The sequence below is a fragment of the Furipterus horrens genome, unplaced genomic scaffold (genome assembly GCF_987537825.1).
Source record: "Furipterus horrens unplaced genomic scaffold, mFurHor1.1.pri manual_scaffold_9, whole genome shotgun sequence".
NCBI classification, from domain to species: Eukaryota; Metazoa; Chordata; class Mammalia; order Chiroptera; family Furipteridae; genus Furipterus; species Furipterus horrens.
Window position 1 is genome coordinate 72,342,075 of NW_028327179.1, and position 27,480 is coordinate 72,369,554.

The following is a 27,480-nucleotide window of genomic DNA, read 5'->3' on the forward strand; positions in this document are numbered from 1 at the left end:
GCTTTTGAGATTCTCTGTCTTTAATCTTTGGCATTTTAATTATAATGTGTGTTGGTGTGGGCCTCTTTGGGTTCATCTTGTTTGGGACTCTATGCCTCATGGGCTTTTATGTCTATTGGATTAGAGAAAATTTTCATCATTATTTCTTCAAGAGGATTTTTATTTTTTGCTTTCTCTCTTCTCCTTATGGTATTCTTATAAGTGAATGTTCGTACATTTGATGTTGTTCCAGAGACCCTATAAACTATCCTCACTTTATGGATTCTTTTTTCTTTTTGCTGCTCTGACTGGGTGTTTTCTTTTACCTTTTCTACCAAATCTCTGATTCAATCCTCTGCTTCATCTAATCTACTATTGATTTCATATAATGAATTCTCAATTTCAGTTATTTATTCTTTATTCTGACTAGTTCTTTTTTATATTTTTTTTGTCTCCAGGTTTATATTTCCCATCTCTTTGTTGAAGTTCTCACTAAATTCGTCTACTCTTCTCCTAAGTTCACTGATCATCTTTATAACCAGTGTTTTGACCTCTGCATCCGGTAGATTGCTTGTATCCATTTTGTTTAGTTCTTTATCTGGAGTTTTGTTCTGTTCTTTTATATTGGACATATTTCTTTGTGTCCTCATTTTGTCTGCTTTCCTGTCTTTGATTCTATGTATAAGGTAGAGCTTCTATGTCTTCTGGTCTTGGTAAAAGGCCTTATTAATAGGTGTCCTATGCAGCCCAGAGGTGCAGTCTTCCTGGTCATCTAAGCTAGGTGCTCCAGGTGTGTGTCTTTTTCTTTTTATATATTTTATTGATTATGTTGTTACAATAGTTACAAATATATTTCCCCTTTGCTCCCCTCTGCCCAGTACCCCCTATCCCCCAGCAATCCCATCACCCTTAGTTCATGTCCATTGGTCATGCATACAAGTTCTTTAGCTACACCCTTTCCTATATTCTTCTTCCTTTTTAAAAAAATTAATTAAAATTTTATAACAATTCCGCCCCTCTCAAACTTAAGACCCTTTATAATCTTATAAAGAACAATGGTCATAGGTCTCATGCTCCTCTAGCTGCTTCAAGCTGGACATGGCCGTCATCCTACCTACCCTTGGGGCCAGAAATCCCTAATAAGAGTGGCGTTGTGGAGGGGAGGGTGGCCTTCCACATGGGGAAGGATATAACAGACTCCAGGTCAGTTGGCTGTCCCCGGACAACAGCATGCTTGGTTTAACAGGCTGGCATCCTTGTTGTATTCTCTGGTTCAATTTTTCTCATTTGCTTGTGCTGTTTATTGGTCTCCTGTAATAGGTGATAGCATAAGGTATTTTTCTTTCATTACCTGGCTTATTTCACTGAGCACAATTCTCTCTAGTTCCATCCATGTTGTTGCAAATGGTAGAAGATCCTTCTTTCTTTCTGCTACATAATACTTCATTGTGTAAATGTACCACAGTTTTTTGATCCACTCATCTACAAATGGACACCTAGGCTGTTTCCAGCACTTGGCTATTGTAAATAGCACTGCTATGAACATAGGGGTGCAAAGGTTCTTTTGAATTGGTGTTTCAGGATTCTTTGGATATAATCCTAGCAATGGAATTGCTGGTTCTAAAGGCAGTTCCATTTTTAGTTTTTTTGAGGAAATTCCAAACTGTTTTCCATAGTAACTGCACTAGTCTGCATTCCCACCAGCAGTGCACTAGGGTTCCCTTTCTCCACATCCTCACCCGCACATGTTGTTTGTTGATTTGTTGATGATGGCATTCTGCTTGGTGTGAGGTGGTATCACATTGTGGTTTTTATTTACATCTCTCTGATGGCTAGTGATGTTGAGCATTCTTTCATATTTCTATGGACCATCTGTATGTCCTCTTTGGGGAAGTGTTTGTTCAGGTCCTTTACCCATTCTTTAATGGGGCTGTCTGTCTTCTTGGTGTTGAGATGTGTATGTTCTTTATATATTTTGGAGATCAATCCCTTGTCTGAGGTATCATTGGAAAATATATTTTCCCATATGTTTGGTTCCCTTTTCATCTTGCTGATGTTTTCTTTTGCTGAGCAGAAACTCTTTAGTTTGATGTTGTCCCATTTGTTTATCCTTTCCTTTATTTCCCTTGTCTTAGGAGATAGATCAGTGAAAATGTTGCTACATGAGATATCTGAAAGTTTCCTGCCTATGTTTTCCTCTAGGACTTATATAGTGCCACAGCTTACATTTAAGTTTTTGATCCATTTTGAGTTTATTCTGGTGTATGGTGTAAGTTGGTGACCTAGTTTTATTTTTTTTTGCATATCCTTGTCCAGTTCTTTCAACACCATTTGTTGAAGAGGCACTTCTCACTCCATTTTATGCTCCTTCCCCCTTTGTCAAATATTAATTAACCATATAGACCTGTATTTACTTCTGGGCTCTCTATTCTGTTCCATTGATCTATATGTCTGTTCTTATGCCAGTGCCAGACTCTTTTGATTACCGTGGCCTTGTAGTATAGTTTGGTATCAGATATTGTGATTCTTCCTACTGTGTTCTTCTTCCTCAAAATTGCTGTGGCTATTCAGGCTCTTTTTTGGTTCCATATAAATTTTTGAAGTATTTGTTCTATGTCTGTGAAACATGTCATTGGTATTTTAATAGTGATTGCATTGAATCTATAAATTGTTTTGGGTAGTATGGACATTTTAATAATGTTGAGTCTTCCCATCCATGAACATGATATATGCTTCCATTTATTTGTATCTTCCTTAATTTCTTTCTTTCGGTGTTATGTAGTTTTCTGAGTACAGGTCTTTTACCTCCTTAGTTAAGTTTATTCCAAGGTACGTTATTTTTCTTGTTGCTATGATAAATGGGATTTTTTTTCTATTTTCTATTGCTGATATTTTATTATTGGTGTAAAGAAATGCCTTTAATTTCTGAATATTGCCTTTGTAGCCTCCCATTTTGCCAAATTTTCTTATTATGTCAAGTAGTTTTTTAGTGGAGTCTATAGGCTTTTCTATGTACACTATCATGTCGTCTGCAAATAATGACAGTTTTACTTCCTCTTTTTCAATTTGGATGCCTTTTATTTCTTTTTCTTGTCTGATTGCTGTGGCTAGAACTTCCAACATTATGTTGAATGGGATTGGAGGGAGTGGACATCCTTGTCTTGTTCCTGACCTCAAAGAGAATACTTTAAGTTTTTGCCCATTGAATATGAGGTTGACTTCAGTTTTCTCATATATGGCCTTTATTATGTTGAGGTATACTCCCTCTATTCTCAGTTTGCTGAGAGTTTTCAACATAAATGGGTGTTTTACTTTATCACATGCTTTTTCCGCATCTATTGATATGATCATGTGGTTTTTGTCTTTCGGTTTGTTTATGTGGTGTATTACATTTATTGATTTGCGAATATTAAACCCTCCTTGCATCTCACTGGGATGAATCCCACTTGATCGTGGTGTATGATCTTTCTAATGTGTTGCTGGATCTGGTTTGCCAATATTTTGTTGAGGATTTTAGCATCTATGTTCATCAGCGATATTAGCCTGTAGTTTTTGTTCTTGTTGTGTCTTGACTGGTTTTGGAATTAGGGTAATACTGGCTTCTTAGAAAGAGTCTGGGAGTCTTCCCTCCTCTTGGATTTTTTTGGAATAGTCTGAGAAGGATAAGAGTTAGTTCTTTCCTAAATGTTTTGTAAAATTCACCTGTGAAGCCATCCAGTCCAGGGCTTTTTGTGCTGGGAGTTTTTTGATTACTGCTTCAATTTCATTAGTTGTTATAGGTCTGTTCAGGCTTTCTGCTTCTTGATTCAGGTTTGGAAGATTATATGTTTCCAGAAATTTCATTTCATCTAGGTTGTCAAAATTCTTGTGATACAGTTGTTTGTAATAATTTCTTACAATCCTTTGTATTTCTTTGATATTGGTTGTGATTTCTCCTCTTTCATTTCTGATTTGATTTATTTGGGTCCTCTCTTTTTTTTCTTAATGAGCCTTATTAAAGGTTTGTCAATTTTGTTTATTTCTTCAAAGAACCAGCTCCTACTTTTGTTGATCTTTGAATTGTTTGCTTAGTCTCTTGTCATTTAATTCTGCTCTGAGCTTAATGATTTCCTTTCTTCTACTTGCTCTGGACTTTATTTGTTTTTGTTCCTCTAGTTCTTGTAGCTGTAGGGTTAGATTTTTTATTAGAGATTCTTCTATCCTTTTTAGGTAGGCCTGTATTGCTATGAACTTTCCTCTCAGGACTGCTTTCACTGTGTCCCACAGGTTTTGGGTTATTGTATGTTAATTATGATTTGTTTCCAGAAACTTTTTGATTTCTTTCTTGATGTCATTTTTAACCCATTCATTATTTAATAGCATTCTTAATGAGTTAGAATGTTTTTGAGTTTTTTCCTTGAGGTTGAGTTTCAGTTGCAAGGCATTGCGGTCTGAAAAGATGCTTGATATAATTTCAATTTTTGTGAATGTGTTGAGGCTTGTTTTGTGTCTTACCATGTGGTCTATCTTTGAAAATGTTCTATGTGCACTTGAAAAGAATGGATATTTTGCTTCTTTGGGGTGAAAATTTCTACATATATTAACTAAGTCCATTTGATCTAGTGTGTTGTTCAATGTCTCAATATCTTTGGTGTTTCTTTGCTTTGAAGATCTGTCCATTGTTGACAGTGGGGTTTAAAAATCCCCTACTATGAGTGTATTGCTGTCTATATTCTTCCCAAAGTCTTTCAAATTTTTCCTTACATATTTGGGTGCTCCTATGTTGGGTGCATATATATTTATAAGGGTTATATCTTCTTGATGGATTTTTTCCTTAAGTATTGTGAAATGTCCTTCTTTGTCTTCTTTTATGGCATTTGCTGTGAAATCTGTTCTGTCTGATATAAGTATTGTTACCCCAGCTTTTTTTTCATGTCCATTTGCTTGAAACACTTTATTCCATCCCTTCATTTTCAGTCTGTGTAGACCGTGTTTTCCAAGGTGGGTCTCTTTTAGACAGCCTATATGTGGGTCATGCTTTCCAATCCATCCAGCTATGCTATGTCTTTTGATGCATTTAATCCATTTACATTTAAGGTTATTATTGATAGTTACTTATTCATTGTCAGTTTCCTTCTTTGTACTTGTGTTCCTCTCTCTCTCTCTCTCTCTCTCTCTCTCTCTCTCTGTTTCTTTTTAAAGCAGACCCTTTAGCCCCTCTTGCAATGCTGGTTTGCTGGGGATGTATTCTTTTAGCCTTCTTTTGTCTTGGAAACTCCTTATTTCACCTTCCAGTTTGAGTGAGAGCCTTGATGGGTAGAGTATTTTTGGTTGTAGGCCCTTGTTTTTCATTGCTGGGAATATTTTTTGCCATTCCCTTCTGGCTTGTAGTGTTTCTGTTGAGGAATCTGATGCTAGCCTTATTGGAGCTCCCTTGTATATTATTAGCTGTTTCTCTCTTACTGCTTTTAGGATTCTCTCTTTGTCTTTCAATGTTTCCATTTCAATTTTGAATTATGATGTGTCTTGAAGTGGGCCTGTTGAGGTTCATCTCCATTGGGACCCTCTGTGCTTCCTGGACTTTGCGTGACTCTTTCTCTCATTAAGTTAGGGAACTTTTCTGTCATTAGTTTTTCAAAGAGGTTTTCTATCCCTTGCTCTTCTTCTTCTCCTGGAATTCCTATGATATGGATATTATTACGTTTCATGTTTCCCTGAAGCTGTCTTTACACCTCTTCATTCTTTTTCAGTCCTTTTTCATTTTGTTGCATTTCTGGGAATTTTTTTCTACGTTGTCCTCCAGCTCCTGATCCAATCTTCTCCTTCCTCTAGCCTGCTTTTAATTCCTCCTACTGTGTTCTTCAATTCAGAAATTATATTCTTCATTTCCTCCTGGTTCTTATTGATAGCTTCTATGTCCTTTTTCAAGCTGGTGTAATTCTCAGTAAGTTTCTTGTAGTTTCCCTGGAGATCTTTGTAGTTTTCTTTGAGTTCACTGATCTCATTCAGCTTCCCTATAATCCATCTTTTGAATTCCATATCTGATAGTTTGCTTACCTCTATTTCATTTAGCATTCTTTTGGGGGATTCTTTTTTTCTTTTTGATGGGGCGTTGTTTCTCTGTCTCTCCATTTTTGTGACTCTTCTTGTTTGCTGCTGCTTCTTAGATTGATCTGCACCTCCTGGATCTGCCCCTGGTGGTGTCAGATTGTGTACCAGTCTGGGCCTAAGCAGTCTGTTGGAGACTCAGGTGTGTCTCTTGTGTGTGTTGTAGTTAAGAATGGATTGCTGTTGGTATGTCAATGGGAGGCATTGATCCTTAGGCTGATTTGCTTGAGATCTGCCTGTGATTATAGCTATTTGTTTAAAGTTTGTTAACTTTTGAGAAATTTTAGAAAAGTTCAAAGCATGAACCAAGACAAACCATTTGAATGGAAAATCCACTTGAATCTGCTTTGCTAAGCCTACAAGTTGGGTGTTGCAGTGTCTCATGTTATCATCAGGGAAGGGCAAACAGTGTTAGCCAGGTTCATAGAGACTCAAATATGGCTCCTACCTTCACATGTAGGGGAATAGGGGAAGAGCTTAGCGAAGGAACAGTATAGCTCTGCCAGTGCTTATATTTGGGAGAAAGCTGCACCTCCAGTCCTTGCCCTGAAGCCAGACAACTCAGTTCCTCCCTATATGTTTCTGGTGCCATTTGAGCTGCTGCCCTAACACTGGAGATCAGAGTGAGTAAGTCCATGAACACATAAGTCCATGTATGGGCCCTTTACGAAGAACACCTGAGACTCCAGAAGCACTGTCTCACTCAGCCACACTATCTGCTGATTTGCATAGCCCTAAGTTATGAGTACTTCTCTTCCCAACATCTCAACCCTGGGCTGAGGAGCCTGGTATGGTGATGACTACTACCTCAGCTGGAACCTCTACAGCCAAGATATCCCTGATCATTTTTAACTACTACATGTAGGTGTGGGACTGGCCTGTTCCATGTCTCCACCCCTCCTACCAGTCTTCATGTGGCTTCTTCTGTATATCCTTAGTTATAATACTTCTGTTCAGCTAAACATCAGGCAGTTCTCAATGATGGTTGTTCTGCAGTTTGGTTATAATTTTTATGTGGTAAAGGGATGAAGCAAGTACAGCATCTCACATCTCAGCAAGGACAAGTTCTTTATGTTCACCATCCACACAATTGTCCTGTGTTCCTAATCCCAGTGAATAGCTTCATCATCCTTAAATTACCCAGAGGCAAGACCTGGAACTTATTCTTAACTTGCTGGTTCTTTATTTATCCACATGTCAAGTCCTGCTAAGGGTGTCTCCTGCAAATATCTTGAATGTATTTACTTTTACACATCCCCACCTGACACCACTACAACTCTCATGTGAATTTTTAGAAGAGTATCCTGGCTGGTTTCCCTTTTCTATAGTTCATTTAGCTCTCTGCAGCTCTGGTGAACTTCCTAAACTCTGTCTCTAATCTATTGTTTCTCCCCTTCCTGTGGCTCCTTATTTTCCTTTGGACAAAGTTCATATTACTAAGGTGGCTTACAAGGTCCTTTGTGATTTGGTGTCTGCCTGCATTTCTAAATCACTGTCCAATATCTCCCACTTACCGTGATCCAGCTATACTGAATTTCTTCGGTTTCTCTAAAGCACCATGTGCTCTCTTTCTCCAGAAGCGTCTTCACACACTGTTCTCTGTACCTGGAAAACTCTGCCAGCCCTTCACTGCTTTTCCCCTAGGTGAACTCCTACCCATCATTCAGGCCTCTCCTTAAACATTGATTCTTTCCAGAAAACTGCCCTGATGCTCCAGATCCAAGGGAGGAGCCCTTCTAAGTGTAACCCTATACCTGTCCCCCTTTAATCATACTTTTCACATAAGATATAGATTCATCTCTTAATTTGCCAATGTACCCCACCAGTTGTGGATTCCATAAGGACAGGGATCATGTCTACTTACTGCAGTATTTCCTGTGCATGGAGTGGTGTTGATCACATGGATTGTGTTAAGTAAATATTGATTGAATGAATGAATGAATGATTTAATTTATTTAAATAAATAAATCATGTCTGACACATTATGAAAATGACCTTATGATGAATACATAACAGGTGTTACCATCACTAATGAGGATACTGAGTCTTCAGAAATCTGAGGAACTATGCTGAGGTTATTGGTGGATGCAGGAACAGCAGTATCTTTTGACTTTCACCACAGTGAGCTCTCTCAGTGTTACTCATAATCTAGATAGTAGGTCTGTTGGTTTTAGAATGAAGGCTTTTTTGGTAATTGTTTGCTTATGAAATTACTTATAAAATAGTTTCCTTTTTTAAACATTCATAGGCAAGTAAATTACTTTAAAGAGGAAGCTAAATAGCAGAAATAGTTACCCTTTAAGTTAAAGATTTGCCCTTGAAAAACCTGCAGAGTGGCAAAAGGGTGTCTAAAGGAGTTCAGAGTATCTATTTTTGTAACTGCCTACTAATGGACTATTCAGCCCAACCACAATTCACTTTTTCTTATTTTTTCATGCTTCCTTGTCACAAGAGCAAACTCTTGCTCCACAATGACATTCCAGAGTGAAGCAATAGCAAATGTCAACATTTTAAAGAAAATCTTAGTCCTTTACAGACTGTTAAATGTTTTTTAGTTTGATATATCATAAAACAAACTTCTTTCTAAATGGAAATTTTGGAAGTACATATGGTTACTCAACAGCATAAAGCTGGCAGAGTCTTTGTTCTACAGTTCTTTTATCTAAAAATTGTGTTTTTATTTATTTTTAATGATAAATTAGAATGAAAATTATTAGAAATGTTTAGAGTCCAGTAATTTTTAATTCCCCTTAGTTTAGATACAGGTAAGCTAAAGTTTGCATTTTTTATTTTTATTTTTTAAAAACAGTTTATTTTTTCATCAAGCTTACTTCTATACTGTTTAAGAGTTTGTGAGAGAATAGCTTAAGACCACTCAATGGTTGTCTCTACCTATTCAGTGGTCTGAGCAGTGGGAGCTACAGACCAGTCTTCAGTGGCAGGCTATATTTATTTTTATTTCATTTTACTTTATTTTTAATGGATGGTCAGTACATTTTATTTAATCATCACAGTACAAAAATAAATAAAAATAAGGGAAGGGGAATTTAATTATAGCCAAACTGAGCTTCGAGCTTCATGCCTTGTCAGATTATGAACCACATACACTTACAAACACACTACACATATATACAAAATGAGACAAATATAAATTAATATTAACAATACCCACAGTTCATTCAAAGCATATCTAGAGAAGAAATTGCACTAAAAAACCATAATACACCACACATTGTGTAATTAGCAGTTTCAGATATACAGTTATAAGAAATTCCAAGTGAAAAAAAAGCACATTTCTTTTCATTGCAAGTTTAACAAGAGTTGAGACAAAACTGAACTCTAATAATTGCATGGAAAGAATATAACAACCTTCAGCTTTATAAGAAAGATAAAAACCAAATCCTCAATTACTATTTCTGACTTTTTCTGTGCACAGGTGTAATTATTTTTAATCTATTAAAAATGGCTATGACAATATTATAAATAACATTATATTGGGAATATGTATATATTTGTATATATATTTAATATAAAGAATTGTACTCCTAAAGATTATTAAATTAAATGATCTCTATAGCAATTGTCTCTTCAATATTTTTCTCCCCATAGCACTTCTCTCTTTGAACAGTAATTTCTCATTTATTGTTTTTCTTTCCATCTGGACTATGTATTCCCTCAAAGCAGGGCCTAGTGTTATTCATCTTTGAATCCCTAGGTCTGAGATAGTACCTAGAATTTAATAAATTCTCATCGAGTAAGAGAGGAATACAGGACTAAGCAGTCATTTACATCCAAACAATCAGTAGGCTAATTTAAGCTATTTTTATTACCACATAGAGTTGGTAACAATACCTGTGTCTTTTTAAAAATAATTACTAATCTATCTGGCTTCCTATTTTCTCTCCAAAGCCTATCACAATATCTGGTAATTAATAAATTTGTTAAATGTTCACTGACTTCAAATGTTAAAGTTTTACTAACTTATGTTGACCTTTCTCTAGTGAATATGATTTTAAAAGGTTTTTACCACTTTATAGTGAGTAAAAGAGTGCTATAGAAATGTTGCAGAATACAACCCCAACCAATCTGCCTCATTATCCTTCATTTTAAAAAATTTTATTCTCTAAACATTGACAGTGATATATATTTACATAAATAATTCTTTACTTGTAGTAAAGAAATAGTTTTATTCATGAAAAACATACACTTTGTTCAGCTCTTTATCAGTGGGAAGTAGCTTTTCTACTACATTTATTCCCAAATCTCAACCTTATTACAAAGGGTATGATGTAAATGAATAGTATTGCAGGATTTACTGCTAATTTACCTGTCTAGGCAACTTGTGATGGGTGGGTAGTGTTTCAGTGACCAGGCCCATGTCATTGGAATTTTCTAGACTTCAACAATACTAATAGTTACCATGGATTAGGTGTTTACCACTTGCCATACTCTGTGGCAACCTCTTTCCACAGATTACCTCATTTAATCCTCATTGCAAGCCTTTCCCCATTTTTTTCAACTGAAGTAAATAAGACTTAAAGTAATACACTTGACATCATCAACAAATGAGGGGTGGAGTGCAGAGTCAAAGCCACTTCTGTATGGCTTCAGAAATCCAGTTTTTAATCAGTAGAATATTTTGCTTTTTTAATTGAAATATAATTGGCATATACACTAGCAATTACATTAATTTCAGGTATACAATATAATAATTCAGTAATTGTATATATTGCACAATAATTACCACAATAAGTCTAGTTAACATCCATCTAATTTATACTTTTCTTGATGGTTAATTTGACTTAAAAAAATCCTCAAATACTGCTGATTGATCTATTGATCTGAAATAAAATATTGACATATATATCAGTGTTAAAGAACTTCTAATTTTGTAATTTGATCTCTAAAGGATTTTATAGAGCCTTAAATATTTTTAAAAACAGGCAAAATGACTTGTTTTAAGTCACACTCTGCATTCACAGACCTAAATCCAGAACTCATTCATTTATCATTTGTTATGTTTCCTTAGGTTTATCATTCTTCTGAACTATGTTTATTTTGTTTGGTCAGCATTCCAGAAGCTCCGTACTTATTTGTTGAACAAGTGCACGAATGAGTTGAGGCTGACAGTGTATTCAGTATTAGCACTGAGGACACAGAGCTAAAAAGCACATGTGTTTACCCTCAAGAAGCTGACAGTCAAAGAGGGAAAAGTTGCACAAATGGTACCATGGCTAGGTGCCTGACTGCCCTAAAGGATGATCAGAGATATTCAGAAGGGTATGTCAAGGTGTCTAAGGACACACACACTGTTTGATGCTTCTGAAAGAGTGGCAGGGACCCAATTCTGGATATCTTATATGCCACCTAAGAGAGTTGTTTTGTTTTGTCAGGTAGATATTTAAAACAAAGAAATAAGATAGTCAAACATGTCATTTCAGGATCCTTGGGATTTTTGTATGGTGAATTAGCAAATTTACAATCTGGGATTTATAGTTTGATTCTTAAGAGAGTAAGGTAGCCTGTCCTAGGGTCCCTGTAATAAGATTAATGAGGAGAAGGATTTAGAAGATGACCAGGGATGGAGATAAGGATTCAAAAAAATCATTAGCTTATCCATGGTAATCGATGCCCTAAGAATGAATGAGATCTCAAGAGAGTTTAGAGAGTGGGGGGTCAAGAAGACCAAGATTCAAGGGACAGGAAGTGGGAGAGTTGCACACACATGATAGTAAGTAAAAATGGTCATATATTGGGTGGTTTCTCATAAGCCAAGTAATAGATGCTTGAAGAAGTGAAACATGTTCTGCAGTGTGAGTCAGTGGAAACAATGGATGCATGCTAATTTTTTCAGATGTTTAGATGACAAAGGGGATAGATATTGAATAACAGCTAAAGGAGAATGTGGAAGCAAGTGAGGGTTTGGGTTTTGTTTTAAGATGGGAGGTAACTAGCAGGCTCACAGGCTGAAGACAAAGAAACAACACAGGTCCTATAACTCTCTATCCAGTCTTCTTTACTCACATTCTCAGCTACTTGGGTCCAAAAGTAGTGTTCTATTTGAATCTTCCCAGATACATCAGAGTAGTCCCTTATCTAATTAATATGTTTATATTCCCTGTCATCTCAGAAATTCTTTCCAGAGTTAATGAATTCTATAGTGAGATTGCTTTAATGAGAACCCAGTCCAGGGAAGGAATATCATCTGCAATACATTTTATGGGCACATAGTTAATATTTGCTGAACAAACATGGTGATGCAGGTCATTTCTGAATTCATCACTGAACTCATGAGTCTTTTTTAAAACCATTATCTCATTCTGCCTATATTACAGTTAGTATTGCATCTTACCTCTCCATCTGAGTCTCAGATTTCCCAAGGACAGTAGACAATCATCTGCATATCTCTTTAACCCTCACTCAGCAATATTCAGTAAAAAATAAACATTAATACACATTTATCTGAAGAAGTGATAAAGATCTAAGACTCCAGTCATTTTTGTCTTATTTTGAAAGAATGGGTTTCTATATGTTGTTGACATTTTCAACCTATTTTTTTCTGTCTACCTTATAAAAAACATGCCATTGACCATAACACAACTCTCATATTCCACCTCAATATCTAAGCACCTTTAAATCTTCTAGTAATATGCCACCATTTTAACTCCAGCCTTTTTTGCTTCATAGTTTAATCAATTTCTTAAAGTCATTTTTTATGAATTGAAGAAATGAGTAGCAAGTTGTCAAATGTAGTTTTAAAAAGCTCTCTAATTGATTCTTTTATGCCACTTTTCCTGCTCTATTTTGACAGAGTAAAGAATGGAAGGTGATATAAAAGGATCTGTCATTATAAAATAAATAACTCCATTCTCTACATGTTATATTTTCTAGCATGTATTTAGTTATGAATGAATTATTTGTGTATGTCTTTATAACTCTGATCCTTGCAGGGGCCATGTGCCATTTATCATTTCTTCAATCCTGATTGGAATACCTGACAGATAATAGACACTCACTGAAGATTTCCTGAATGATGAAGTTCAGAAATTATACAAGTCATAAATTGATCCTTTGGAGCTGTCAAGATAATACAGATGAAATTTTTGTTCATTCTAACCCAAATAGCAGTAGTAGTGGGGCTGATATGAAATTTAAACTTAGAACTCCTATGAATGTATTTAACCTAATGGTATCTCAACTGCCCTTTCCAAGCACAGTATTTTTTTCACTCTTTCTTTTCTTCAGGTTGGACTCAGATCTGTGATAGAACAATTTCCTGGGAAGCTTGATTTTGTCCTTTTGGATGGGGGTTTTGTCCTAAGCCATGGCCACAAGCAGTTGATGTGCTTGGCCAGATCTGTTCTCAGTAAGGCAAAGATCCTGCTGCTCGATGAACCCAGTGCTCATTTGGATCCAATGTAAGTTTCAGAATTCCTGCTATTTAATAACACAGTGGGAGCAGAATCATCGAGTCCTACTTCATATTGACAAATTCCCATTAGGCTATTATGTCTGCAAGTGAAAGAACCTCCTTCAACTATGAAATAATTGCTCAGTGGAAAAGTCACCATTTGGCATGAACACAAGTGCTTATTTCCTAGTATAAGAGCCTTGTGTTCTCTTCTGAGTGTAATTTGGGAATTTCATACAAACTCTACCCCTTGTCAACATATGATGAATTATTTAGTTACATAGGCATAACCTGATTTTTACAATTCTTGTTTTTATTTTATTTATACAATATGAAATATTTATAGCACAAAAGAACTACTAGTGATTTTATATAATGAAAAAAAAATGTACCTCTGTGAAATTTTCTTCAAAATATTTGTACTGTTTATTGATGGAAGCTTATAATCTACCCCATGGTTAGAAAACTGATTGTGGCTGACTTTTGATCACACTTATGTTAATGGTATTTAAAGAAAGATAAGTAATTTAAAAGACTAAATTGATAGACTAGTAAGTATATTATCAAAGGTAAAGACATATTATTTGATGTTCCGTGATGTTCCGTGTGGTATTTTCTTTCTTTTCTAGAACATATCAAATCATTCGAAGAACCCTAAAACAAACATTTGCTGATTGTACAGTGATCCTCTCTGAACACAGGATAGAAGCAATGTTGGAATGTCAACAGTTCTTGGTGAGTATTCTTAATTTACTTAAGATCTCATTCTGCCACTAATTTTTTATAACAATCTCTTATGTGACAGTTCTTTCAAATCACAGTAATGTACAATTTCTCCCTTAAAACATGTGTCATGTAGCCATTTTGTTAGCTTAACTCAAAATAGCTGCACAAGTTTCTCACTTCGATCTGAGCTGTTGAAATTCAATAAATCTAAAAGAGCAGCATATTACTAAGTTATGTTAATTAATTGGAACATCTGTACTTTTTGAGTCCTTTATTTGGGGATCAAGTCAGAAGAAAGACTGAAGTCCTGATGCTTTTAATAACTAAATCTTGCTTGGATGGGGTCCAGGACAGGCCTGGATTGTCTTGCATCTCATGTATAATTTTAATAGTTAGAAGGCTTATTTCATTTTTCTAGTCATTATTGGGATCTCAGGTGAGTGCCTCTCCCAACCACCTTCTCATTGTGCTTTCAAAACTGTCACAGATTATTTCAGGTGATGTTTACAAATTCCCTCAGGTTTAGTCACAAGGAAGTTCTTGGGATAATGTATCACGTCATTTCTGTTAAGATTTTTGAGGCTGCTGGAGGTAAATGCTTCCTTACTGAAGGATTGTTATTACCTTTATTATTACTGAGCTACAGGTAACAAATTAAGGGGCTGACTTACAACCACTTGCTCTGCCATGATCAGGTTCAGGAAGTTGGGTAAAACCCTTCTATTCTCTGGTTTTGGGTTTGCTCAACTTGAACATGTGAAGGAGGCATATTAAACTCAGGCACACTTTGACCAATTTGGAATTAACCTTCAAATCCCCTGTTGAAGAGGTCCAACTATCATGTTGTGGACTTCCACTCATTTTTAAGATAACATATAAGGGAACTAACAAAAATTATTCTGGTTGACAAAGCGCCCTTAGTTTCTCTAAACTTATCTGAAGAAGTACATTGCTCAGTACAATCCTAGTTTAAAAAAAAAAAAAATCTTCCAGCTGCAAAATAGAAAGTTACAGGTAATTTCACAGATGGTGAAAGCTCAGTAAAGCAAGAGGATGAAGGACTCAGCAGTGAAAATGAAATCTCCCTGACTGTTCAGACTGCAAACCTCTGCACATTGTGCTTTCCTTTTAGCTTTTATCTTCCTCTGAACCTATGCCACTTTCTGTCCTTGCTCTCGTCATGTCTTCTGTCCAAGATCTCACTAATAGCCACTTCCCTAGGTCATAGAGGAGAACAAAGTGAGGCAGTATGATTCCCTCCAGAAACTGCTGAGTGAGAAGATCCTCTTCCAGCAAGCCATTAGCCCCTCAGACCGCCTGAAGCTCTTACCCCACCGGAATTCAAGCAAGCACAAGTCTCAATCCAAAATCACTGCTCTGAAGGAGGAGACAGAAGAAGAGGTGCAAGAAACCAGGCTTTAGAAAGCAGTATGAATATTTGCATGGAACGCTCACTCATGGAGTTGAATGAGAAAACAGTTTATGCATCAGAAAACAAGGATGAATGATGTTATTTTTTAAAAGGAAACATTTTAGTAAGAGGAATTAAGGATGTTCACATGGGTCTGGATAAATGGCTTCCTGGCAGTGGTAAATTGTGTGAAAGGTACTTCAAATTCTTGAATATTTACCATTTGTGTTTGCAAGCCAGATTTTCCTGAAAACTTTTTCCCTTTGGTAGTTATTGGAAAGGTGGCTGTAAATGTCAACCAGCTTAGTTCAACTTATTTTTTATTGAAATTTGTTGATTTGCACTATTGGAAAACTATAATCATACTATTTAGAGATATGATTAACTGAAAACTTTCGTGATTTATATTCCTTTTTTCTCTACACTCTCCAAGATATTTAACAACAAAACTATATCATCTGATAAGTATTCAGATTGTCCCATTGCCAAGTGAGTACTAGAATACTGTAAGAATCACAAGACACTCCACCAAAATACATAATTGCAGCATCTAGGTATCAGTCAGGACAGAGGGCTTCCTGAATACTGGAAATCAGGGCTAGTACCATTCCGCTCTACCAAAAATCCAAATAATCAGAATACATTCTGTACCTGGAAAGAGGACTGTTACAACATGTAGGGAATAGGATAGCTCCCTTCATATGGAAGTTGACATGCCTTTCCCCAGCTTCCAGAAAGTAACAAACTCATAAACCCTCTGAACTGAAAGATGGCTAGAAAAATGCTTTAATGCAAATTGGTGCAGAAAAATCCTTCTTTTTACAGAAGCTCCAGGTAGTGAATACACAGGCAGCTAAGCCAAGGGGCTTCAGGTGTATGTACCTAAATTCTGAAAATCTAAGTGTGAATGGCACCATGTTTTGTGTTTTTGGACTCACTATATGCACTTCATACTGTATATACTGAATGGGAGACACATTAAGGAAGAATCAATCATGAATTAGCTTTATATGCTTCTGTTTTTTAATTTTGTGAGGCAAATGAAATTTTCTATAGGAAACAGTATTTATTTCAATAATGTTTCAAACTCATATAAATGGCTTATTTTAAGAATGATTATTATGAATTCTATTTGTATAAAAATTTTATATTTGAAATTTTGACTTTTAATGGCATTAGCTATTTTTATGATATATTAACCTGGGGGAAAAGTTAGGGTGATGTTGACTGGGGACTATGAAGTACCTTGGGTTCACACAGTTGTGCATACCTGTGTGAGCACACAGGTTTCCTCTTAGGTGGAGCTCTAAAGAAAATAGCAAGCTACTTCTATTAAAGACACACTACCTTCCAACTTCACACTAACCTTAAAAAATGACTTGTATTTGTTACTGTAAGAAAATATCACTTGTCAATAAAATCCACATATTTGTATAAAACTTAGCTCTTTTCAGATGTGTTCATTGATCATGTCTCATTAATCTCTTACTTCAATCTCTAAAGATCATGGAGTACAAACCATGAAACTTTCTTTAGATATATCTTCTTGAAAATCCCACATGAATTGGAGACACTCTTAAAATTTATTTCTTTTAAATATTGTGGTAAAATTGCATAACTTAAAGTTTACTATGTTAACCATTTTTTGTGGTCTTAATAAAGTGCATTCACATTGTTATATAATCATTATCGCCATTCCTTTACAGATCCTTTTTTTAAATCTCACTAAACTGAAACTTTAGCCATTACACAAAAACTCCGTATTTCTCCCTTTTCCAAGCCTCTATCAATTTTATCTCATATGAGAGGAATCCTATATTACATATTTATCCTTTTATGACTAGTTTATTTCACTTAGCATAATGTCTTTAAGATTCAACCATGTTGTAGCATATGTCAGAATTTTCTTCTTTTTTAAGGCTGGAATAATATTATATTGTTTGTATATATCACATTTTGTTTATCCATTCACTTGTAAATACACACTTATGTTGCTTCCACCTTTAAACTATGTTGAATAATGCTTTTATAAACATAGGTATGTATACAAATATCATTTTGTGTCCCTGCTTTCATGAGTTAGGACACTTCCAATTATTTTTTGTTTTAAAATGGGCTTATACAACAGCAACAAAATATTCCACGAGGGTCCATTTATTTATTTGAAAGCTTATTCAAATAGTGGTAGCTATCTGATAGCTCTTGATAAGAGAGCAAAACTCATCAAAAGAAGTAGTATTTCTACACTTAATCTGGGTGGCTTTTCTTTGTTCAAATCTGTGTTTTTAATTGGTGAAGCTCCTTTGGTTCCTTTTCTTCTTTGCAGTTTATTTTTCTTTTCCTGAAGTCCACTGATGCCTTTATTGCTTTGGCAGAGAGGGTGATCAGGAGCTCTTGGTGGTGCGCAGGACAGTACTCGCCCTGCCGATAACAGCCATGCACAGATTCCGGTGGTACTTGTTCTTGAGGGTCCTGTGTGAAATACTGCTCATAGTGGCCCAGGCCTTCTTGTTGATGGTGGTCCACACATAGGAGGTGGCCTGCTTTTGCTAGCTGAATCTCTGATACATGATAGTCACCACACCTTTGCCACTGGGCTGCGGAAGGAGTAGCGGGCCTTCAGATGATTAAGTTCAGCTCCAGATGTCTCCTTGTTCCTCTTGATCAGGAGGTGGAGCAGTTCCACTCTCATCTGCTGCTGGTGGGTGGACATGCAGTAGCTCCTCTCGCTGTGATGGCAGGCAACCGAAAGAACCTTGCAGAGTTTCTTCACGGAAGATGCAAATGAGGTGTGGTAGATGGACAGTAGACCCCTAGACATGCCAAGCCCGCCAACCCTGCCTTTACTTATTTGGAGAGGTTAGTTTTCACATGTGACTCCAAGAGGGCAGTCTTAGAGTCCGCTCAATTCTAGTTATTCCAGTTCATTCTTCAAAAAATTAATAACCTTTATTTTTTTAGGGCATTTTTACATTGAGAGCAAAACAGAGCAGAAAGTACAAAGTCCCCATATCCCTCCTGCTCCAACACATGCACAGCCTCTGGCACTGTCAACATCCCATTCCAGAGTGGTAGGTACATTTGTTGCAATCCACTATCACTAATTACCCAAAGTCCATGGTTTACATTAAGTTCTGTCCATTTTTGCCTAATCTATTTTGTATGTACATGCACCTCTGTTGGTCACATACACATTAAAGATTGTCGTGTCTTCTTGGAGTATATTGACCACTCTATAATTATGTAACACCTCTCTTTATCTCTAATAACTTTCCTTACTCTGAAATCATCTCTGTCTGATTAATAGAAGTATTCTCTCTTTCATTAGATTAATGTTAAAATGGTAAAATTTTCTCCATACTTTTAACCTTTATGTGTCTTTATATTATGTACAGTGGAATTCTTATAGGCAACATATAGTTGGGTCTTGGTTTTTGATCCACTTTGAATGACAATCTCTGTCTTTTAATTGGTGTTTAGATCATTGCCCCTGTTATTTGTTCCTATTTTGACTGCCACATTTTTGTAAGGCTTTAATTGAACATTTTTTTTAATGAGTCTATTTTCTCTTTCTTAGCATATCAATTACATCCTTCTTAAAAAATTTTTTAATGGTTTTTAGTGGTTGCTCTATAGTTTGCAATATATATTTACAACTAATCTCACTCTCTTTAAATAACATTATAGTGCTGTGTAGGTGTACCTTATAAGTACCTTATAAGGACAAAATATTCCTAACTCCTTCCTCTTGTCCCTTGTATCATTGATGCCATTCATTTCATTTATACATAAGGATACATAAGGAATTTTTATATATATATATATATATATATATATATATATATATATATATATATGTAACGTATAACCAATACATTGTTGCTATCATTTCTCGAACAGGCTGTAATTTATTCAATTAATTAAAAATAAGAAAATAAAGGCTTTAATTTTACTTTCATGTATTCATTGTCTGATGCTCTTTCTTTCTTTATATAGATCTGTGTTTCTAACCTGTATCATTTTTATTCTGTGTGGGGTGGGGGGAGTTCTACATTAGTCACAGTCTTTTGGTCACCTGTTTCCATGGACCGTGATTTGACCAGGGCTTCTCAACTACTCCCGACACTCTTAGGTAGGACAGGATGGCTAGAAGTGGCTGGAGTTGAGTATTTTCCTTTACCCAGGTTTACTAGGCTCTGGTAAAGTAGTTCCTCCTGAGGGTAAGCCTTGGTGCCCTGAGGTATATTTCAAAATGTTTATTGTTCCCCTTCTGCTGGAATCCTGAAGAAATTTTCACTGATCTTCACTGTGAATACCTGTTACAGTTCCTGAAGGTACAACTCACAAAAATATGGGTTTCCCTCCCCTGATGACTGGGTGCCTTGGAGATTTTCTCTCTCAGCCTTGTCTACACTGAGCCTCTAGCAATTCATCAGTTACAGTTCAGGTTTTCCTACCCCAGTACTGGTTCCTAAGGATGTTTCTGCTTAGTAGTTTATACTCAGGTAAATTGTATTTGTCTGTTTCTCCAGTTTGGAGAGGGCACCAGTTTGCCCTGCGACCTTACTTCTCTGACAGATCTAAGAAGAGTTATTCAATTTTCAGTTTGTTCAACTTTTTATGTATTGTTTGGTTGGAGAGTAGACTTTGAAGTGCCTTACATGCCATATCAGAAACCAGCAGTCTTTCAGGTTCATTTTGAGACAGGAAGGAAGGAAGGAAGGAAGGAAGGAAGGAAGGAAGGAAGGAAGGAAGGAAGGAAGGAAGGAAGGAAGGAAAGAAGGAAGGAAGTGAGGGAGGGAGGGAGGGAGGGAAGGAAGAAAGAAAAAGAAAGAAAGAAAGAAAGAAAGAAAGAAAGAAAGAAAGAAAGAAAGAAAGAAAGAAAGAAAGAAAGAAAGAAAGAAAGAGAAAAGAAAGATAGGAAGAAAGAGAGAGAGAAAGAAAGAGAAAGAGAGAAAGAAAGAAAGAGAGAAAGAAAGAGAAAGAGAGAAAGAATGAAAGAAAAAAAACTTTAAAAAGGTGAAGGAGTCAAATGGAAATTAATTGTGACAAAAGAAGTCATAGTTCTGAAAGCCTACTTCAAAAAGAAAAGCACTGAAATAAGAAGTCAGTGTTGTCACCCAAGCTACATTTCTCATTGCGTGTACCAACCCTTGGTTTTTCTTATCAATTTTTGCCTCTTCTTTTTCAATTTAAAGAAATAAACCATTTTGCCCACAAACTTCCTAATTTTGTCTATCTTTTTTTTTTATATCTAAGTCTTGAGTTTTGGAGGTTACTTGTTTCAGTCTCTGCCCACTCCCACCCAACACAGTTCCTTCATTGATTTCTCAGACCTTTCACTTTGTTCTTCCTCATTCTGAGAGAAAAAACAAAAGCTGAAGCTTGAAGCAAGTACATTTCCTTCCAGTACTCAGGGACCTTCCAGGATTGGGAAATTTCTACTCATTAGAGTGAAAAGCTAATAAAACCCCCAATGTAAATATTTTAGTAGTTTGCTAAAGAAAGAACCTCCAATACTATGTGGAAGACAATTTAGAATGAGGTTTAAAGTGCTCAATATAAAAACCTGTTTGACCTGTTAAAAAAGGTGTGGAGAACCACCATTCCCTATTAAAAGTTGCAATGAGAAAAACCTATAAATTCAAGACAAATACATTAGAGTATGAGAACTTCAAATGAACAGGTTGAGAATTATAAAGTGCTTCTGGAGTATAGAGCCAGAGACCCTAGTCACCATCTGTCAGTTGATGGGGAAATGGGGAATCAGTATCTATGTACCTACTCAGAAGAAAGAATTCTTGGCAGAAGTTTAGGGTTATTGCTTAATTCTTTAGAGTAGAAACACTTACTTGCTTTTTAATAACTTATTAAATTATAAAATGATACAGTGCATTTGTTTAAGTGAATATGTTAATGCTGGTCTTTAATTTCATGTAGCAAAATGAATTAATGCAACAATAATGCTAAATTGTTATTTGGATAAAAGGTTAAAACAATTTACAATACATCTTCCATTCATCAAAGTACAAAATATGTACAGAAAATCCACACTGACCTTCCAGAACTGCCCCTTTGTGTAGATTTTGTTTTATTGTTAAGATAACTGATTTCCCAAAAGAACACATATGCCAACCACATAAATGAGTACAGAGACTCACATGCCAATTTAAATGAGTTTTAGCACATGTTCTCTTTTGACTATTGTGAATATTGAAAGTAGGCCTAAATAGTTTGGGGGTATAAACACCTTGTTATCTATGTTCTTTCCTATTCACCTTTGACACTGACAGAATAATAGAAGGAATGATTTTTAATTGTCAGCAATGAAAGATATACTGACAAGTGGAGCTAAAACTGGATTGGATTTTGATTGACCAATACTGGCACAAAGGGTTAGAAATACAGAAATCTTCATTGCAACTAATGCTTATAAAACTGATGTTGTAATTTACCCAAATTTGTACTATAAAGAAATAAGATTTCTCTGTTTTATTTTTTTAAAAAAAGATCAATACGGAAAGTGGAACGATGCTTAACAGAAACTTGGGATTGGGGGAAGTGAGATGTCAGTCAAAGAGCATGGATTTCTAGTTGTAAAGTAAAATATGTTTGGGGGACCTAATATACTGTGTGATGATTATAGTTAATGATGTGTTATATACTTGAAAGTCACTAAGAGAATGAATATTATACATTAACCATTTTAAAAAAAGCAATAGTAAGTGTGTGATGTGATAGAAGTATTAGCTAATGCTACAGCAGGAATCATTCTGCAACATATAAGTGTATTAAATCAGCATATTGTTCAGATTAAACTTACACAGTGTTGTATGTAAATTATATCTCAATAAAACTGAAAAATAAGTTAAATAAATGATAATAATTAATATATTTGGCCACAGTTGATTGCTTGGCCATCATTATTTTTGCCAGAGTTAGAGTTCTTTAATAAAAACCAGACTATTTGCCAATCAACCATTTGTCTTCCCCTTTGTCCCTTCTCTGTTAGCAGATAGCAGACACTTATTAATATTCTAAAGAAAAAGTTCTCAAACAAATTTGTGATCATAGGCAATTTTATTGTTAGGAAGAAATTTTTATTTTTATTTCCTCTTATTTACCATTTAAGTCAGATACTCCAGGTGAACAGGAAGCAGAATGTCCTTGCACAGACATAGCATTTTCCCTACTTGGAAACCCACACCAGGCATATGCACTTGAACTTAGCAATGTTGCCAAGCTATTCTGGGGCCAGGAAGTCACAGATGTATGATTAAATATTACAATAAAACATTGAATGACTATTACATTATTTTACATTTTCTGTCAATTAAAGCATTTGAAATTTCTTTGCAAATTTCAAATATATACAAAAGTAAACAGATAACATAATAAACTTCATACCCCTGCCACTGAGGTTCATTAGTTATCAGTTCATGGCCAATCTTATTTCACTTATACTCTTTTGCACTTTCCTGGTACATTATTTTGAGCAAATCCCAGAAATATAAGTTTAGTTCTTTTTATCTCTTAGAAGACAAGAACTTTCTCATCTTAAAAAAAATATGTGTATATATATATATTATATATATATATATATATCCACAATGCCATTGCCACCATTTAAAAAAAAGTGCTTAATATCCTCAAATATCTACTCAATGTACAAATGTTATTGTCTCTTTGTTTTTCTGTATTTGAAATTTAAGTCACCCTCAATTTGCACAGTACTTTGGGACTGTAAAAATGACCATGCAAAAGCAAAAATAATTTAATTAATTAATGAGAAAATTATTATTATTCCATGACCTTTAAAGATATTAAAAATTAAAAACACTTACTTTTGGTTATAAATATATGAGTATTAAAATGCTAGTAAAACTATTTAGTTCACTGACTGAAAATATTAGAAACATTGAAAAATAAAATGTTTTTTTTCTTTGTAAAATACCTATCAAGAATAGTTTGAACAAGTCTTATCTTTTGGTTTTGTAACTTACAATCTGAAGAGAGCATCTCCTTATGTCTTGGCAACTTGTCATGCTCCAAGTTTAGATCAGCTTCCAATATTTTATCCTTTGTGACTCCAATATTGTGAAGAACTCTTGGAAAAGAGTTTTAATGAAAAGGTTTTAGCTAATGTCACTTCCTCTGGGACATCTTTGTCTTTTTGTTACAACCACTTTCCTCATTTCTGTTGCTAAGTAGGTCTTCACTCAGATTCCTCTGGTAGCATGTCTAGTCTCTTGGATGGCCACAGTGTAAACATTCCCACTGTCAACTCTTTCTTCCAGAGCTCCTTTTATATTCAATTTGAATTTCACTTTCAGCATTGTCACTTGTTCTTTCTTTGGGGCATTTTCATCTTTGTTAACCAGTTCCCTCATTTGATTCTCTATTTTTGTAAAATGTCATGTGGGTTTATCTCTAAGAGACAAGGAGGCAACACAACTACACACTCCCCACACTTTGCTGCTTGTGAATGTACTGGATAACAGTTGCATCAGATGGTCGCCAACGGATTTTGAAAAAAGTGACATAATTGGTCACCGAACATGATGCAACTCCATTATTCCGGAATGATTTGTGGACAGAAGAGCTAGTAGTGATGTTGATACTGCATGCCATTATTCCCACTTAATATTTTGTGGTAACAGAAATTTGCACTACATTGCTGAGGGACTGGTATTGTTTAGCTAAACCATGGCAATACATTGGCTCATATCTGAATGCTTCAAAACAAGGACTGCCTGTAGTTTGTTTGAATCCATATTCAGTTAAGGTTCACATATTGTGACTGGTTCATATATATACATACATATGTGTGTGTGTGTGTGTGTGTATATATATATATGTATGTATATATATATATATATATATATATATATATATATATATATATATCTTAAGTTCTTTTATAGATTCTTCCTCCATTTTTCCCCCATACAATTTAATGATTGAAAAAACGGGGTTGTTTTTCTTTTGCAGTTTCCCACAGTCTGGATTTAGTATTTTCATCCCCATAGTGTTTTTTAATAGTTTCAGTCCTCTATATTTCCTATAACCTGGCAATTAAATCCAAAGGCTTCCTCTAGTTGGCTCTGAGCCCTTTTAAAACACCCTAATAGGTTTTGATCGTTTCCTTGAATTTTTCATGACAAGATATTCTGAGCTTATTTACATATGTGCTTACTTGCAGACATGAAATTAACCACTCTTCAAGGAGCCCTGGTCACTTTCGGTGGGAAATGGTATTTGAAGACCCAAATTTGATCACCAAAATTGTTCATTGCTGTTGAATTTGTCATTGAATTGGTCTTTCCAGTGGATTGAGCTAAGAAATAGATAAAATATATAATGGATTTGGACTGAGCAAAGAAATACATCTCTATATAAGTCTATTTCTAAATCTATGTTTATATCTGTACCTATTCCTATGTTTGCTATACTGGAAATATGTCAGAAGTTCATATTATTACTTACAATTTAAATTCAGGACTACAGGGCTTTTACTTACCCTCTTCTATCTTATATCCGTACTTTCTTTCTCCCATACCAGGAATCCCAGTTCTCAACAATACTAACGGTGATACAAATGAGACTACCTCATAATTATTCATTTGTTCTATCCCATTCCATTTTCTTTTTTTAAAATATGTTTTATTGATTATACTGTTACAGTTGTCCCAATTTCCCTTACCTCTGCTCCCCTCCACCCAATGGTCCCCCTCCCTCCAGTTGTCCCCCCCTTTTAGTCCATGTCCATTGGTTGTGCATATGGTTCTTCTCAACATCTTCCCGTCTACTCCACTCCCTCCTATTATGCTTCTTAATTCCTGTACCATCTCCCTCCCTTACCCCCTTGCCCCTCCCTGCTGACCTCCCCCCAATATGTTCCCTATACCTATAGTTCTTTTTCCACTCTCGTTACTTATTTAGTTTGTCTTTGTTTCAATTCCCTAGCTTCTGTTGTTGCTTCTTGTGTTCCAGTTTTCACTTTAGTGTTCATAGTTTTGATCCTCCTTTTTTAAAACCAGTCCCTTTAACATCTCATATAATAGTGGTTTGGATCTAGTGAACTCTTTCAGTTTTATGTTTTCCTGGAAGCACTTTCTCTGCACTTCTATTCTGAATGACAGTTTCACTGGATAGAGTATTTCTGACTGTGGACTTTTGATTTTCATTACTTTGAATATTTCTTGCCAGTCCCTTCTTGCCTGCATGGTCTCCCTTGAGAAGTCAGCTGATAGTCTAATTGGGACCCCTTTGTACATGATTCTTTTCTTCTCTCTTGCTGCTTTTAAGATTCTCTCTTTATCTTTAACTTTTGACATTTTGATTATAATGTGTCTTGGAGTGGTTCTCCCTGGGTCCAGTTGTTTTGGAACTCTCTGTGCTTCCTGGACCTGTAAGTCTGTTTCCTTCCCCAAGTTTGGAAAGTTCTGCTTTATTATATTTTCACTTAATTTTTCAATTTCTAGTTCTTCTTCTTTGCCCTCTGGCAATCCTATAACTCTTATATTCGATCTCTTATAGCTGTCCCAGAGGTGTCTGATCCTCTTCTCACTTTCCTTGCTTCCTGTTTCCTCTCTCCATACTGGTCGACTATTTGTTCCTTCTCTATGTTCCAGTTTGTTGATTTGAACTCTGGATTTTATTTACTCACCATTTTTCTCATATGTGTTTTTGGTTTTTTCAGTATGAGTGGTTTTCAATCCTTTCTCGTCTTTTTCCAAATCTTTTGTTAATTCTGTAAGCTACCTAATCACAATGGCTCTGAACTGGGCCTCTGACAGGTTTCTTATTTGTTCATCTGTCAGATTCTTCATCTGTTGCCTGGTAAGCTGCGCCACCGGGATTTCTATAGTTGTCTGCCTCATTTTGACAGATTTGCATTTTGCTTTCTTGGGTCGGCTATAGGGGGTGAAGCCTGTGTACTCGTCACTACCCCAGCACCGATGGCAATCCGCAACATATTTCGCGGAGCTGTGGCGCTTTGTCGTCACTACCCAGCAATCAGCGGTGGTCTAGCAACCTTTTTTGCCATGCTGCGGCACTTTGTCATCACTGCCCAGTGACCGGTGGTGATCCGCAACCTGTTTCGCGGCACTGTGGCGCTTTGTGTGGGGGCGGGGGTCCAAGTTGGATTTCTGCTGTAACTCTCCGCTGGGAGACTCGGGTAAGTCCTCCCGTCCTCTGGGCCTCACTGACCGATGCAATGCGGTGGTTGCTTTTCCCAGCCTTGGGGTCAGGAGCTGCTGGGGCTTGACTGCAGCCAGGACTGTTCTCCCTGCCGCTGTCCCCGGTGCTACCACAAACAGCACCGCCCACTTTCACTCTTCTTACCTGCCCGAGGAGCGCCGCTGATTTATAACTTTGTATGTTGGGCTTCTGTGTAGTTTTATTTTCTGGAATTTCTAGTATATTTTGTTTTGAGGTAGTTGTATTCCTTTCTAGTTGTAGAGAGAGACCGAGCGTTTTCGTCTAAGCCTCCATCTTGGCCAGAAGTACTACTATCCCATTCCATTTTCATAGTAACAGTACAACACTATACTAACTCAATGATTACTAAAAATATTTCATTTATTTTCTTTATTTTCCCCCACAGTTCTTTTATATCTTTAGGGTCTATTCCACCAGAGAGAAGCAGGCATATTAGTGTGCTTCAAAACCATTTAGAATAATTTCTTTCTATGCGATTACATTACCAATTGGAAACATATTTAGATTTATTTAGTTTTATTTTTAGCTGTCTTTTCCCACTGTTCTCAGCCTAATGGTTCAACTTCTGTTTCTTAAGGAGCTACCCACAGCCTACTCTCAATTGCTTACCACCTAAATCCCTTTGTTTCTGAGAGCACCT

At 35.9% G+C, this 27,480-nt stretch overlaps 1 protein-coding gene across 1 annotated transcript in view; it reads left to right on the forward strand.

Moving 5' to 3' along the window:
• CFTR (CF transmembrane conductance regulator) overlaps nt 1-16,249 on the forward strand; it is a 265,793-nt gene extending 249,544 nt beyond the window's left edge. Inside the window, exons 25-27 of the mRNA XM_090287405.1 lie at nt 13,312-13,484; nt 14,107-14,212; nt 15,425-16,249. Coding sequence (XP_090143531.1) covers nt 13,312-13,484; nt 14,107-14,212; nt 15,425-15,625 — 480 coding nt within the window. The 3' untranslated portion in view covers nt 15,626-16,249. The remainder of the gene's footprint in view (nt 1-13,311; nt 13,485-14,106; nt 14,213-15,424) is intronic.
• The last annotated feature ends 11,231 nt before the right edge of the window (nt 16,250-27,480 follow it).